At 42.9% G+C, this 15,956-nt stretch overlaps 1 protein-coding gene across 1 annotated transcript in view; it reads left to right on the plus strand.

The window, feature by feature from the left end:
- The window catches only part of ZFAND3 (zinc finger AN1-type containing 3), a 343,937-nt gene that overhangs the window by 307,782 nt on the left and 20,199 nt on the right, over window positions 1–15,956 (plus strand). The window contains exon 5 of the mRNA XM_081247541.1: window positions 8,974–9,141. Coding sequence (XP_081103667.1) covers window positions 8,974–9,141 — 168 coding nt within the window. The remainder of the gene's footprint in view (window positions 1–8,973; window positions 9,142–15,956) is intronic.

The following is a 15,956-nucleotide window of genomic DNA, read 5'->3' on the forward strand; positions in this document are numbered from 1 at the left end:
GTACAGTATAGTTCTTAAGTTCAAGAGGTACCTTTTTAAAAAAGAAATAAATTTATTTATTTTATTTTGGGCTGCATTGGGTCTTCATTGCTGCGTGTGGGCTTTCTCTAGTTGCGGTGAGCGGGCTTCGCATTGCTGTGGCTTCTCTTGTTGTGGAACACAGGCTCTAGGTGCGTGGGCTTCAGTAGTTGTGGCTCGCAGGCTCAGTAGTTGTGGCTCACGGGCTCTAGAGTGCAGGCTCAGTAGTTGTGGCACATGGGCTTAGTTGCTCCGTGGCGTGTGGGATCTTCCCAGACCAGGGCTCGAACCCGTGTCCCCTGCATTGGCAAGTGGATTCTTAACCACTGTGCCACCAGGGAAGCCCCAAGAGGTACCTTTTCGACCTTTCCCTCTTCTGCTTCTTAATCACCCCCTTAACAGAATTTATCACTTCCACATTTTATGTTCATAGTCTCTTCATACATTAATATGCTGTAGGTTTATTTGTTTATATCTTTCCTGGAATGTGGCCTCCTTGAGAGGAGAGATCATTGCCATATGTAGTTCTGATTTGCTAGTTTAAAGCCCAGTGCCTGGCACACAGTAGGTACTTGATAAATAATTAATAAAATATTGACTGTTGTCTGGGCCCTGAACAGAGTGGTCATTAATCTGGAGGCATACATAAATTAGATCAAATAAACTGAGAATCCTATTTTACTTAATGAGATTGTGATTATTATTGCAAGTGAACTTTCCTGGGCTTTTGCTTTATGTTTTTTATTCTGATGAAAATTTTCCTTAGGTTTAGAGAGTTGAGTGATCAGCAATGAAAGAGATATCTTATAGGAACAATTAGCAACAGTGTAGAGTCCATCAGGAGGGGAAGGGCAATCAGAAAAAGGCCAGGAAGCTATTGGAAAGGAGATATTTAGAGAAGTGACTTGTGGCCTTCTGGGACCAACTTCAGTCACAGGCAGTGCCATCAGACTTTAAGAAATCATGGGCTAAAACACTGACAGCTAGCTCCTCTCCTAACGTTCACCTAAGTATCCTTTCCTTGCCAAGGCACAGATGAACTATATCCTTATGTCCTGTATGGCAGGTGTGCAGTGGAGGAAGTTAGAGGAAGAACATTCCTTCCCCCACTGCCGAGGTGGAATGGGAACTGGGCTGATGACACAGTGCTTGCCCTTCTTCACCAGCCCTCCAACCATGTGGGTTTGTCAGGGGCTTGCTGGAAGTTTAATTGCTGGTCTTGAATATGAAACAGGAGGTGTACAGTTTAAAAATCTCCTTCCTTACAAGTAAAGGATGCCATTAAAAATAGAGAGATAAATAGAAAAGAGAGGGAGAAAGAATCAGTCAATCCCGGATGGTGGTATATTCCACAGGAAAACTAACCAGGACTATCCAGAAGTCCATGTCACTTGAATGAATGAACGAATATACGATTTGAGTGTATGCTGTTTAGATTAAAAAGAGATTTAGATGTAAGATCCAAATGTAACACATGCAGCTTGATTGGACATGCCTTTGAAACTATGAAGGTAAACATTGGAAACAATGGAGATAATTTGGGTATGGACTGAATGTTATATGATACTGGAGTATTATTCTTAATTTTCTTAGGTATGATATTTTAGTCATGTAAGGAAATGCCCTTATTGTTAAATGTGTATATATGAAGTATTTTGATGTTTGCAACTTATTTTCAGATGGTTTGGTGTTGGGGTGGGAGAGATAAAGCAGTGTGACAGGTAGTTCGTTAACACTTGTTGAATCTGACTGGAGTGTACACAGGTATTAATTGTACTATTCTTTGAACTTTTCTATATTTTTGAAATTTTTCAAAATAAAAAGTTGGGTGAAGACTGAATACTTTCCTCTTGGGGTTGAGAACAAGGCAAAAATGTCCTCTCTCAACTCTCCTATTCAGTATCATACTAGAAAGCCTAGCTAATACAATAGGCAAGAAAAAGAAATAAAAGGCAGACAGATTAGAAAGAAAGAAAAATTGAGAGAAACCCCTTCCTTTAGAATTGTTGGACTCTGATGCCATGATTTCATTTAAGATGATTTTATTTAATGGAGAGCTGTTCTCCCCACAGCCCATTAGCTTCTCTTACTTGATCCTTTGATGAATTCATAATTGCTGTTTTTTTGGTGTCAGTGTGTACCACCAAAATCAGCTTTCAGCTTCTTGTCCAGCGGGAATCAGAGGGAAAGATGGGCTATGAGGAAGTGAGAAATCTGATCCTAGTCTTTAAAACATGTCTTTGGGACGTATGGGTGCTCATTTCATGAAGGGTACAAATTATGGCTCATGACTTATGCATTTTCTGCTACTCTGTAAGCTGTCTTCCAATCAAAAAATGTCCCTACAGAAGCAGCTTTGCATTGCTGTCGTGAAGATCAAAGTCAGACAGTTAGATGATAAAATTACCCTCAAGATTTCTGATGCTTTATGTCTTTTGAGCATACTGAGAAGGACAGAGACCCAAAAATTCAGGTGTGCTCCCAAGATAATTGGTTCTACAGATTGGCCACCCCAGGTCTCCCGATCTTGTGTTCTCAGCAAGGAGGAAGAGTCAGAGGTCTGCTGTCTTGAGGTTGTGATGGAGGAGACCACCCTCAAGAAAAGGAGCAAGCCAGAGGAAATAACCTGGAGGGATGGGGGTGGAGATGGAAGGAGAAGAGAGGGATTCGGGCTTCACAACAGTACTGCCTGGCAGTTTGAGAACACCTGACCTTTAAAATGGTTATGATCTAAGACATGGCATCCTAGGAGTATTTCAAACTAGGTTCTTCTTTGTATTACATATCAAAAGAAAATGAAGGCATTTTCCACAAAATTTTAATAATCGGCTTCCTCCAAAGAGTTGAACTTCTTTCTCTGTGTAACAGCTTTTTAACAGGTGTGATATTCCAAAATAGTTTTAGGACCATTAGGAAAATAAGAAAGAAGGGGGAAATTCCAGCCAAATGAAGTGGAAACAAAATTTTAATGGATAATGAGGGAGTCTTCTCTCCTGAAGTCTTTTATGGCATACAGAGTAAGAAGCCAGAGAGGATGAATCTAATCCCTGCACACACTGAAAGGAAGCCTGAGGAGAAACAGAGAGAGAAAGTACCTATAAAACAGATTTTCTTTTTTAAGTGTCTTTTATCAGTTTTTCCAGTGAGAGTGTGGTGTTTTTCATGGACAGAGGTTTTAGCAGCTTAAGCTTCTTTTATTTTTTATTTTTGGCTACATTGGGTCTTCGTTGCTGTGTGCGGGCTTTTTCTAGTTGTGGCAAGTGGGGGCTTCTCTTTGCTGTGGTGCATGGGCTTCTCATTGCGGTGGCTTCTCTTGTTGCGGAGCACGGGCTGTAGGCACACAGGCTTCCGTAATTGTGTCATGTGGGCTCAGTAGTTATGGCTTGCAGGCTCAGTAGTTGTGGCGCACGGGCTTAGTTGCTCTGCGGCATGTGGGATCTTCCTGGACCAGGGATCGAACCCGTGTCCCCTGTGTTGGCAGGTGGATTCTTAACCACTGCACCACCAGGGAAGCCCTTAAGCTTCTTTTAAATGGTCGAAGGAGAGATGGCAGTGATGTGTGAGGGTTCATTAATTATTGCTCTTACTGATGTTTGCACAGACGGTTGGGATCATAAATGTCAGTCTGTCAGGAGACTGTGATAGGTTCTAAAAAAACTGATTGAGTACCTCAGAAGCTGTCATAAAACCTAAGATTAAACAGATTCATATTTCTTTCTTAGAAGTGAGGGAAGGTATGGGTGAAGTGAATAGAAGAGGCTTCCTTCTCTTTGTTGCCACTTTGCTATTTCCACTCTGCTGTTCAAAACCATGAGTGTTGGCTTGTGCAGAGGGTCAGGAGCCTGCCTGAGGTGTCAGAGGGACATGGTCATGGTTAGCAGTCTCAGTTGTGTGCGGGCTGCCAGCTGCACAGCGATGGGAGATTCAGAGAGATTGGGATTCAACTCTGACAGGGCTGACACAATTTATTTGGAAATTTTCAGGAGAGAACATGAGTTATAAAGACAAGAACAGTGACAGTAAGGAACAAATGTGAATTTCTGTCAAAGATAAAACAGAATTTTAAAAGAAGTAGGTCTGTTGTCGTCTCCAGTCAAGTTTTCCAGTTAAACTGTGTTCCTAAATTGAAAGTCTTACCACTACTTTTCTGCTATTGGCTAGGAAAGTACAATTAGAAGATGTTCTCTCTTCAGAGGATTATATATTTTAAAAATCACTGTACTTATTTCTCTGTCACAAATAACGCAATGGTTACTTTAAATCTAGGAAACAGATAAAATACTTTTTCTTAAGATTTTCCTTTCTCATTTAATCACATTATGATTCTTGATCAGACTTTCCTTTGACTAGAAGGTCTGATGTGGTATCCTCCTCAGGCTATTAAACGTAGGCAGAGGAAGAGGGGGTCTGGTTGAATATCAAGAACTGTGAGCCTGGCATAGGCATGTGGGCAGCTCTTGTGTGGGTGCATACAGACTAGATTGTGTTCTCCAGAAAAAGCATACTGGGAAAAGGTGCTTTGTCGGCCCTTTATGAAGGACCTTAATTAGAAGTCACTCCTAACTCCTGGGGTGGGAACAGTTTCTAGCTTGCCGCTACACTCCTGCTGCTAATGAGCATGCTTCTTGCAAGGATGCGTTTATTCTGACAGTTAAAGCTGCATATGAGAGTTATTTCTGCTCACCTTTCTCTCTGCATTAAACCCTTACTAACCAAGTTCAGATTATGCAAGTAGACTGGTAGGTGTTTTCCATCATTGTTGAGGAGTTGAAAATGCTTCAGGGTAACAAGAACTATTTACTATTTGTGAGCAAAAAGTAAATAACCAAACTTTAATTTATTCAAATACGGACAGTAGATGAGGGTTCCTTTAGTGTTGACCATAATTGGATCTTTTCTTTCTGGTGGTCCTTTTAAAATTGCCATTAAATTAGTAATTGAACAGTTGAATTATCTAGTTCATTATTATGTAATTAAAATCCCTGTCCTGGACATCTGTTTCTCTTATTTAGGCAGCTCCCCACATGGCACAGGTTTCATTAAGTAATTAGCAGAGGAGATGTAAATTTCTTATGCAGACATGATGATGATCCTGTAGACAGCTATTTATTTCATCAGCTTATAATTAAAATACTAAGTTGACTTGTGAGGAAATGCCAAGGAATGGTTTGCTTTGCCAAGAAGTTATAGATAACACATAACTGGATGGCAGCATGTGGAAGGTGGTAAACAGTTAAGGGAGTTTTTTCCCCTCCCTCCTTGTGGTAGAGAGCATTAGAGGGCACAAGGATTCCTTTCCACTTAATAGACCATTGACTGGGTGAAGGATAAGTGGGCGTACTCCAGAATGCTAAAGTTACGAATCTCTTAAAGTTTAGGAGCAGTTCCTTGATTCTGAAAAATAACACATTCTGGTAAACATTTCACCTGTCTTGGTTCAGCCTCATTGAGGACTGCTTCTCATGGCTCAGGCTTTCTATACATGGATGCCTCATGTCTTGGACTTGCACAGATGCTGAGACATTGACTCTCAGAGGACTGACTAGGGCTGAGTGGTGTTCCTTTAGGATGGCCAGTGCAGTGCTGCCAGAAGCTGTCGGCAGCATCACAGACCTCCCTAAGGACCCACTGTTTCAGGAACATCCCATGCCTCCTGCCTTCCAGAACAAATAATGCAGTTGTCGTTATATATAGTGTGGAATGGATAAAGGAAAATTTCGGGATGAGACCAAGCAGACCTATTCCTTAGTTTTGTTATTATTGAGTGCTCATTGGTCAGGCAAGGTGGAGAATTAGAAGAAAAGAGATCAGGCCTGGACAGGCCTCCTAATTTTGGGGCGTTCCATCAGCTGGGTTGTTTGGTGATGACCAGTGATGATCATATCAATATGAATTCTGTTTCTCAATCTTAGGAATCATATGTTAAAAAATATTGTCTTCACGTATCACTCTCTTGCTTGTTTGAAAATAGTTAGCCATGGATAACATTGACATACTGAAAGTAAATTGTCTTCTTGTAGCAGAGGCTTGCTTTAGAAATGGAAATAGGTGCTATGTAGGTAGACAGCACATTTGACAGTTTGGAGCAGATGCACTTGGGAAACAGCTTCGAATATGAACATTGCATTTCCAGACACAAGCTCAGTTCTATGAGGTCGCAGTGCAAATAAAAGAGGGTCCGAGTGGTCCTCTTTTATATGTGAGGTGTGCTGGCTTCGTGTCAAGAACTTCTGGATTTTAACAATTTAATAATGCAAAGGCTTCAGCCACCTTCTTGTGTGAACCCTAATCTCTCTCCTCTCCCCAACTCACCCCCAGGGTTGGGGGATAATTTCTTATGTGGATGCTCCAGATTTAGGACCTTGTCTCAGAACAAACACCATTTTTTTGTTTCGGTTTTTACTCTAGAATTTTCTCTTCTCGTTATCCAATGGAAAAAAAAAAGTCGAAATAGGGTTATTAATACAAATAGTGCCCTTTCTGGTTTGTAAAAAAGGAACCCCCAGAGAACAGTGTGGCCCATACCAGGTGAATTCCTTTTGTCTTGCTGCCTTGTAATGATTTACATTTAGATTGTTGCTTGTTGCTCTTATAGGGGAAGGGGAGGGGCCTGGTGTGTCTGGCTGCCTCAGTCATCACACTGACTAGGTTTGGACAGCTTTGCCCAGCAGAGCTGGGAAATAGGCTGAACTTGCTTTCAATTGTTTTCATCAAAGGCCTTGTTTAGTTGGTTTGTATTGGGGGAAAATGTCATGTAGGCTACAAGAACTAAATGAAATGAAAAATGAAGCTTACAATTGCTAAGAATGGTGCATACCTTCTGAAAGTCAGTGCAAGGTACGGTGGGCCGGAGGGCTGTGAGCAAACTGTTACCACTGTCACCGTCAGGGTCAGTGAGTGCTCGGGCGAAATGCAGCAGCTTCTCCACACACAGGGAGGCTGGGAAGGGGATACAGACAGCCTTCCTTGAAATACAGCCAGACTTCCCTGGTGGTCCAGTGGTTAAGACTCTGTGCTTCCACTGCAGGGGGCGTGGTTCCCTTAGATCCCTGGTCGGGGAACTAAGATCCTCCATGCTTCGCAGCGTGGCCAAAAAAAAAAAGAAAGAAAGAAAGAAAAACTGCCAACAGTCTACCGCTTCTCACTAGAGACACGGTAAATAGAAAATCAGGACTGCCTTAGGAGATTTATTCATGTAAGAAATACTGAGTTGTAGGCATAGAGGGCACATTAGTGAACAAAGCTGGTGAAACTTCCTGCCCTCCAGGAGTTTACATTCTCCTGGAGGATAATGTCAAAAGATAAGTGCTGTGGAGGAATAAAAGGCAGGAAAAGGGAGGAAGGGAAGTGCTGCTGAAGGGGGCAAGAGTGGTCTAGATAGGGTTTTCAGGGAAGAAGACCTCATTGAAAATGTAGCTTAAAAGACTTAAAAGAGGGAATTCCCTGTAGATCTGGTGAAGAGTGTTCCAGACAAAGGGACCAGAAGGTGCAAAGGCCCCGAGGTAGGAGACAGGAGGCTAGTGTGGGTGGAGCAGAGGGAGAGAGTAGCAGGGGATGAGGGGATAGCGATGGGAGGAGGGCACATAAGAAAGGCAGGGCCTTTCTGAGGGTCATAGGAAGTATCTGAACTTTTCCTCCAAGAAGGGGAGCTATTAGAGGATTTTGAGCAGGACTGTGAAGTGATTCTAACTTGATTTTTAACAGGGTCGCTTGGCTGCTGTGTGGAGAATAGACTGTAGGACAAGGGGAAGGGCAGGGAGACCAGTAAGAAGCTACTGTATTAGGAGACTCTCTTCCAGAGGTGGTTTAGCACAAATCACTTTGGAACCTTTGCGAGAGGTGCATCGTCAGTATGTAGTGGCAGTAATTCCAAGAGTACAGAGCCCCCCATGTGCTGGCTCTTTTTTTTTTTTTTTTTTTGAAAGGAAGAGTTATTTACAGTCTGCCTGTGACATGAACTTTATCGCACTTTACTTTTTTAAGGTTATACAAAACACTTCTTGCACACTGCATCTCCCTTCACCTGCTAATTTGGCACCAGCCCTAGGGTTGCGGTGCCAAGTGCTGTCTCTGTACCACCCCACTCTGGAGGCCATGGGACAGCTTATTTGTGAACAAACAAGGATACTTATTCACTCTGAATAAAGTTGGAATCGTTTTCAGTATTAGAACCTGATTCTTGTGCGTTTAGTTGTGCATAGGAATAGAAATGTCTTTTTTTTTTTCTTTTTTGCGGTACGCGGGCCTCTCACTGTTGTGTCCTCTCCCGTTGCGGAGCACAGGCTCCAGACGTGCAGGCTCAGCGGCCATGGCTCACGGGCCCAGCCGCTCCGCGGCATGTGGGATCCTCCCGGCCTGGGGCACGAACCTGTGTCCCCTGCATTGGCAGGCGGACTCGCAACCGCTACACCACCAGGGAAGCCCCTAGAAATGTCTTTTTACTAGAAAAGGTCATGGATCACCCATGAAACACTGACTTCAGGTATAGAATTGTGCTAAGCATGGTGACATACAGAAATAGTAGACACAGTCCCTTCTCTGGCGAATTACAGTCTACTTAAGGACAAAGATCCAAGAAGAGATAACCAATACAAGCAGTAAACAGGTAGGACCCAAAGAAGGGGCACAAAGAGAGGATCCCATTTCCAGCTCGAATGGTCTCCTCGTAGAGATGGCTGTTTTTTAAAGACAGCACAGAACGGACGTTTGTTGAGCCACCCACCCTCCTCTCCTAGCTTGGGCCTGGCTTGTTAGAAGTCAGCTCTAAAGGTGCATGCTTGTCACAGTTCTTGACGTAAACCAGGCCAGTTAGAAGAACTGGCTCTTGCTCATACTGATCCAGTTCCTGGAAAAGGGCAGTAGCCTGGTCAGAAGAATGCCTTGGCTGTACATTAATCAGCTGTGCTTGCCAGGCCAAGCACTAACCCTGACCCCCAAATGTGCTGTTTTGCTCAGATTCACAGTCTGAGAATGAGGCTTCGCCAGTGAAACGGCCACGACTACTGGAGAATACTGAACGATCCGAGGAAACCAGCCGATCTAAACAGAAAAGCCGACGTCGGTGCTTCCAGTGCCAAACCAAACTGGAGCTGGTGCAGCAGGAACTGGGATCGTGCCGCTGCGGTAAGCGTCCCCCCAGTGGAGGACACAGCACAGTGGAGGCTGTGTCCTTGGCGCCCTGAGAGGCTGAGCGCCTTCATTCTTTTCCTGAGTACCTCCCTGTGAGCTATAGGTTTGGAGCTTGGGAAATCAGAGTAGAGGATTCTTATTTCTAAACACCCTTTATTTCCTCTCACACATACAGAAAAGGCAAAAACCTCCCAACTACTCTTACACATGTTTCATTAGAGTTGCATTGTCACTGCTTACTGCTCTCAGCTTCTCCCCACTGCATATTACTGTGGGTCCTTCTCATTGATGACTTATTTAGAAGTTAACCAAACCAGTGAAATTCTGAGATATGTACCATAAAATTCAGATATTAAATTAATTTTGAATGAGCTTCTTACTATATATAATAAATGGAAGATTTCTCCCCCATATCCCTTTTAAATTACAGTTTGATTAGAAAATTATTTTCTTTGAACCATAATTCATTGTCAGTTAACCCCTTGAAATAGCTTTAAAGTAACCTTTTCCTTCTGTATTATCCAGTGTAATACCAACTCTTGGAATTTTTGGTGGGATGTACTTTTTAAAAACTTTATGCCTACCCACAATGGAACAAAACTTAGAACAATCCTTCCTCTCCCTTTGACCACATACATCATGTCACATGGAAGCGAAATTGTGTAGCTGCATTATTTAGGCTGACTTACAGTTTTCCTGTCCCTGTTTTTATTTCTTGACTTTAGAGCATAGTATTGTGAAATTGTTCTTTGGGACAGAGCTGTCATCAGGCACTCTGGCTCTAGCCTCTGAGAATCCTGTATCCTTTGTCCTTAGGAGTGAGCTTTTAGAAGCTTCCTTTTACCTCTGGGATGGCCATAGATATCCTGTAAGTACTGATGCTGGTAGTCAGGACTAGGTGGTTCTCCCAGCAGTTAGAAAGTTACAGTTGCTCAAAGCTCTTCATCTTCTGAAGAGATAGCCATTGCTGCTCCTGTCCCTCAGTTATCTGCCCTGTTGGAAATGAGAAGGACAGGAGGGAGTTCCAGCCTCTCATGGAAACTGAGTTGGAACTCCTTTCCTGTCATGAGTAGAAATCTGTTTGTTACACAGTCTGGTGTGTGGTACTCAGCAGTATCAGAAACATATTTATATTCAACTGCAGAAATGGTGACTAGCATGTGGAGTCCAGGTATCACTGGACAAGTTTTTATTCTTTAGCCTGGCATTTATTTATCCTATTAAATGCTTGTGTGAAAATGTAAGGAGAGAGGTAGGATAAGACGCGGGTGCAGAGGCTGTCAGCAGAATTTTCAAACCTCACTTTTGTTCCTGCAATGTGATGTGGTCCAGGTGAGCCCAGAACCTGTTCTTAGGCTGTGTCTTGATCAACCCTGCCAGGTAATGTGGTAGTGAAGGTAGTGGCATTTGGAGAGACAAGACCCCTGTAAAGACAACGAGCTGATCAATTTGCCTACTGAGTAGAAAATGAAACAAATAAATCCATTTTTATGCAACTGTTTTCCATCTTGAGAAGTTAAACTGCTGAAGATACACTAGGATGCAGGGTATCATCCCAGCCTCACCACATGCTTTTTCTGATTGGCACCCAAAAAGATTTCACAGGAAAAGAGTGTTACTATGGTATTGTTGATTTAAAGGTTATCTAGTCACAGCGAGGCAGAGGAGAATTCATCCTCAAAATTCACCTCCTTATTGAAAGCCCATGGAGTGTCTTGGCAATGAACAATTCCTATCACCACCTTCTTAATGAGGTAGTGAAGGAATACTGTGGTTACCCAAGGAAACTTTGGGGTCTCACGGCTAACCAGCTTTGCCCATAGTGGTTTGTCTGATCTTTGGTGGTCTGCAAATTATTGCTTTGGTCTTCACGTGGACCCCTGGGGGCTTCAGCAGTTCAGTCTGTTACCAGTGTTATGCAGCTTCCCTGACCATTTGCCTGTTGCTTTTGTAACACAGGCCTTTGGTGATTCCTAAATTAGAATCGTGGGATTTTCCTGTACCTTACATTCTTGTTTCCTTCTTGAAAGTAACTGAATCCTGCGTATTACACAGGATTTGCCCTAGTGGATCAAGCAGTTGGTGCATCAAGTGTGCTGTCTCGCCTCTGGCAGTGGCTAATAACCTCCTCTCCTTGTCAGGCAAGCAGTGAAAATTCACAATTTAGTGCTGAGAGATCCAGAGGTGTGGTAACCGAGTCTCCCAGTTTACCCTTCAGCTTTGATGCAAACCACCTAATTTCCTAAGGTCTTAAGCACCAAGCTGAAAATATGTAGAAATACATGTTGCATGACTTCATGTGCTCCTAAAGTAAGCCAACTTGACTGACTCTGGTAAATGCAGATTACTCTGCTGTGCTCTTAACCTCTCAAGCAGGAGGCTGGGTTTCTAAGTAAGTGCCTACTGGGTTTGCCATAGACGTGCATTCTCTTTAAATGATCTAACACGTGGTCCCTTGGCTTATGCCCAATTCTGAGGGTCTTCTTATAGAGAGATTTGATTTTTCTGCTCTAGAAGAGAGCCCTGAGCTTTCTGCAGTCCCTCCAGATGTAGCCTTCCTAGAGAGAGCTGGGAGTTCAGTTGGGCCCACTGAGAGCATTACACTTATGTGCCCAGAAAAATGACTGAGTCAGCTGCCACATTTTAAAAGGTGAAGGACAGTAATGGGAACACACACCTCTGGGACTGTCCCTGACAAATAGCTCTTGTGTTCCTCTTGCCTGTCTGCTTGGATCTCTAGGAAAAGGTGAGTTGTACAGTTATTTCCTTGAGGCTGCATGGAGTGCTAGGGAGATGTTTAACTGCCCTGAAAGGTTTTGGAAGACGGGAAACACAGTAATTTACTACTGAAAGTGAAGATTCAGGAAGGTGGTTTGAACTCAAACAGAACACTTTTCCACTGCAGAAAATCTTTTTTTTATATGTATTCACAATCTTTTTTTCCATTCCCCTTCCACTCTGTACAGGTTATTAACTGCTGACAAGAAATTCACATCTCATAAATAATGCTTAAGAGCTGTTGCTATATAAATTGAATGTGTTATGAATTGTGATGGGCCTTTTTGTAGCATTCGATGCCTAGAGCAGGAAGAACAGAGGATGTCATTTTCATTAATTTCTAATGAGGTGCCAATTAAAGACAGGGAAGACGCTCCAAAGGGAAGAGTGGCCAAGCTCCCCTGAATCCTCCGCCTGGGGCTGTCATCCAAACACTGCCAGCAAGCCTTCTCTAAAAATTCCATTAAATCACAGTCTCATCGAGAGCACACAGACACATTCAGCTCCCCTTTGATCTTCAAAAGAGCAATTTGTAAGGCGAGTTCTGAGCCTTCTCACATAGGGAACAGCTAGAGGTGATAGGAATTGTTAATTGCCAAGACACTCCATGGGCTTTCAATAAGGAGGTGAATTTTGAAGATGAATTCTCCTCTGCCTCGCTGTGACTAGATAACCTTTAAATCAACAATACCATAGTAACACCCTTTTCCTGTGAAATCTTTCTGGGTGCCAATCAGAAAAAGCATGTGGTGAGGCTGGGATGATACCCTGCATCCTAGTGTATCTTCAGCAGTTTAACTTCTCAAGATGGAAAACAGTTGCATAAAAATGGATTTATTTGTTTCATTTTCTTCTCAGTAGGCAAATTGATCAGCTCGTTGTCTTTACAGGGGTCTTGTCTCTCCAAATGCCACCTGGAGGGTGTTCTTCTGAAATCTGGCCATCCTCATCCAATCTGGGCCACAGCACAGACACGTGGATACTGTGTTTTCTAATCAGATCTTGCATGATGCATACCGCATGGCTTTTTAATCGCTATGCATTGCTTCCCGGAACCACAGAATTAATTTTTAAATACCAGTCTAAGAGCTTGCGTAAGTTATGGCATGTTTTCAGTTGACAGTGACTTAAACTGTAAGCTGATATGCTCCCTTTTGGGACAACAGTGCTTTTACTAACCTCTTGAGTAATCTGACTTCGTTTACTGCTTTCAAAATAAATTTTATATTCCCTTTAGAAACTCAGAGTGATGCTTTAGCTGGGACCTTTAGTTTATCGACTTAAAGTGCCTCAGTGGTCATTTCTGCCTTTTCATTCACTGTCAAGCTAAATTCAGCTAGCATTTATTGAGATGTGATTTTGCATAAAGCATTTTGCTAGGTTTTGTGAGGAATATAGGAGGTAGAATACAGAATGTAGGAGCTCATAGTTTAGGTCAGTGATTTCATACTTAAGTGGGCATCAGAATTGCACAGAGGGCTGTTAAAACACAGTCTGCTGGGCCCACCCCCAGAGCTTCTGACTCAGTGGGCCTGTGCCTGTTTAACAGGTTCCCAGGTAATAACTGATGCTGCTGGTCTGAGGACCATGCTTTGAGAACCACTGCTTTAGGCGCTTCTCAATCTGGGAAGCCTCTAAAATATAGAATGTCTGGGCCTCACAATTAACAATTAAATCAGAAAAGGTTTCTGGGTATTGTTTTTTTAACATTTTGGAAATTAAAAGTTTGTCCTGGACCATTTGAAAGTAAGTTGCAAACATTGTGACCGTTTATCCCTATAAACTTCAATGAATGTTTCTTGAGAATAGTTATTTTATATAACCGCAGCACAGTTATCAGCTTCAGTAAATTGATATTGATAAATACTTTTATTAGATCTCTTGTCCATATTCTAGCTTTGCTAGTTGATCCAATAATATACTTCATAAAAGCATTTCCCCCCCTCTAGTACAGAATCCAGTCCATGATCAAATGTTGAATTTAGTTGTCATGTCTCTTTTAGACTCTTAAGCTGGAACATTTTCATTGCCTTTCTTTGTTTTTAATGATACTGACATTTTGAAGGCTACATTTCTCCACCCTCCTCTGCTTACCCTTCCCAACCCCCCACATTTTTAAATAGAGCACTCCTTGTTTGGAGGTTGTCTGATGTTTCTTCATGATTAGGTTCAGGTTATGTATTCCCAGCCAGAATGCTACATGGGTGATGTTGTGTCCCCCTCAGGGTTCTTCATTGGGAGGCACGGGTGTTTATCTGCATCTCATTATTGATGTTAATTTTGCTACATTCACCCAGTCTAGGTGTTGTCTGATGTCTCTAAAAATAGTATTTTTGCCCTTGCAACTAGTAAGCAATCTGTGGGAAACACTTTGACTGTATAAATGTCCTGATCATCATCAAAAAGTTCTCCTAGATTTAGCATCCATGGATGATTCTTGCCTGAACCAATCTTTACTATGATGGTTGCAAAATGATGCTTTGCTAACTCCAGTCCTTCTCCTGCATTTACCATTTGCACGGAGCATTCTCCTCCCCCATTTATTTATCTCTTATTGGTTTGGACTCATTGGGCTCTTATATTTTTCAGTGGTTTATAATTCATTACTGTACTTAATTATTTTGTTGCTCAAATTGTCTCAGATTTGGCTGGTGGAAGTTCCTTCAAGCTGAATTCTGTTTTTTTTGTGACATACCTCCTGTTTTGTTTTTGGTTTTTTTAATTAATTAATTAATTTATTTATTTATTTTGGCTGCGTTGGGTCTTCGTTGTTGTGCGCGAGCCCTCTCCAGTTGCAGGGAGCGGGGGCCACTCCACATTGCAGTGCGCGGGCTTCTCACTGCAATGGCTTCTCTTGTTGCGGAACACAGGCCCTAGGCACGTGGGCCTCAGCAGTTGTGGCACATGGGCCTAGCTGCTCCACGGCATGAGGGATCTTCCTGGGCCAGGGATCGAACCCGTGTCCTCTGCATTGGCAGGTGGATTCTTAACCACTGTGCCACCAGGGAAGTCCCTGCCTCCCGTTTTTTAAAAAGCATTTTCTTACTCTCTGGTCTAACATGATGTGTTCTGGACGCATCTTGTACTTGCTTAGTCCTGGAATCAGCCACTTTTCCAAGGATCCCCAAGCTGATTTAAATAGGCATTCAGAGTAGGAATTTGCTGGTCCTGAGTGGAAGGCAGCCACATGCATGAAATAAGTGGCATCCAGGGCAGCCTACCATAAGAGTTTTAAATCAAGGTACAAGCCATGTGTTATAGGAATATGGGGAGGGAGAGATTAATTCCAGCTGGAAGACTCTGGACAGGCTTCCACAGTAGGGACATTAAAGGAAGGGTGGGACTTATAAGTACAGAAAGAGAGGGTGCTTGGACCAAGCTGGTGTTCTGCAGGTGACCTCTGTGCAGCCCGCTGGAGCCTTGGGGTTGAGTGAGGAGAGACTGCTAGAAAAGGAGGGAAGGGATTCCAGATTCCAAGCTGCAGGGTTTGGACGTTGGTTTGCAGTGAAAAGCTATCAGTGGTTTGAATGTGGTCAACACGATCTAATTTGACTTTGTTTTTTTTAATTAAGCACACAGGAAAGCCCAGGAGGCTGTTGAATCTTCTTAGAGGAGTGATCTAGGGAGAATGTGAACTGGTTCACAGAGTGGAAAAGACTGTCACGTGTCACAGCTGTCCCCGTCCACTACAGGGGACTGACTGAGTGGTGAACGGATAGTGATATTCTGAGGTCGAGTGTGGGGTGAGGAGCTGTGGTGAAGCATGTAGGTGACGTGAAACTACCAGGCTGGTCCATTCCACCAGCATCAGAAACCACCACAGATAAGCCCATATCTAGGCCTTTATTTTAACTCTCTTCCAAGTGTGATTTAAACCTGTCAGGGACATTTGGCATTTTGTCCTATGTCTCAGAGAAAGCGAGGCTATATTTTCTTATAAAAGGCCTTATTCTGTGTACAGAGTTCTAGCCTGGATCTGTCAGAAAACCCTACTATCCATGGAAACACCTGAGATCCTTTATCATGAACAA

The sequence above is a fragment of the Mesoplodon bidens genome (genome assembly GCF_964165515.1).
Source record: "Mesoplodon bidens genome assembly, chromosome: 10".
Lineage (NCBI taxonomy): Eukaryota > Metazoa > Chordata > Mammalia > Artiodactyla > Ziphiidae > Mesoplodon > Mesoplodon bidens.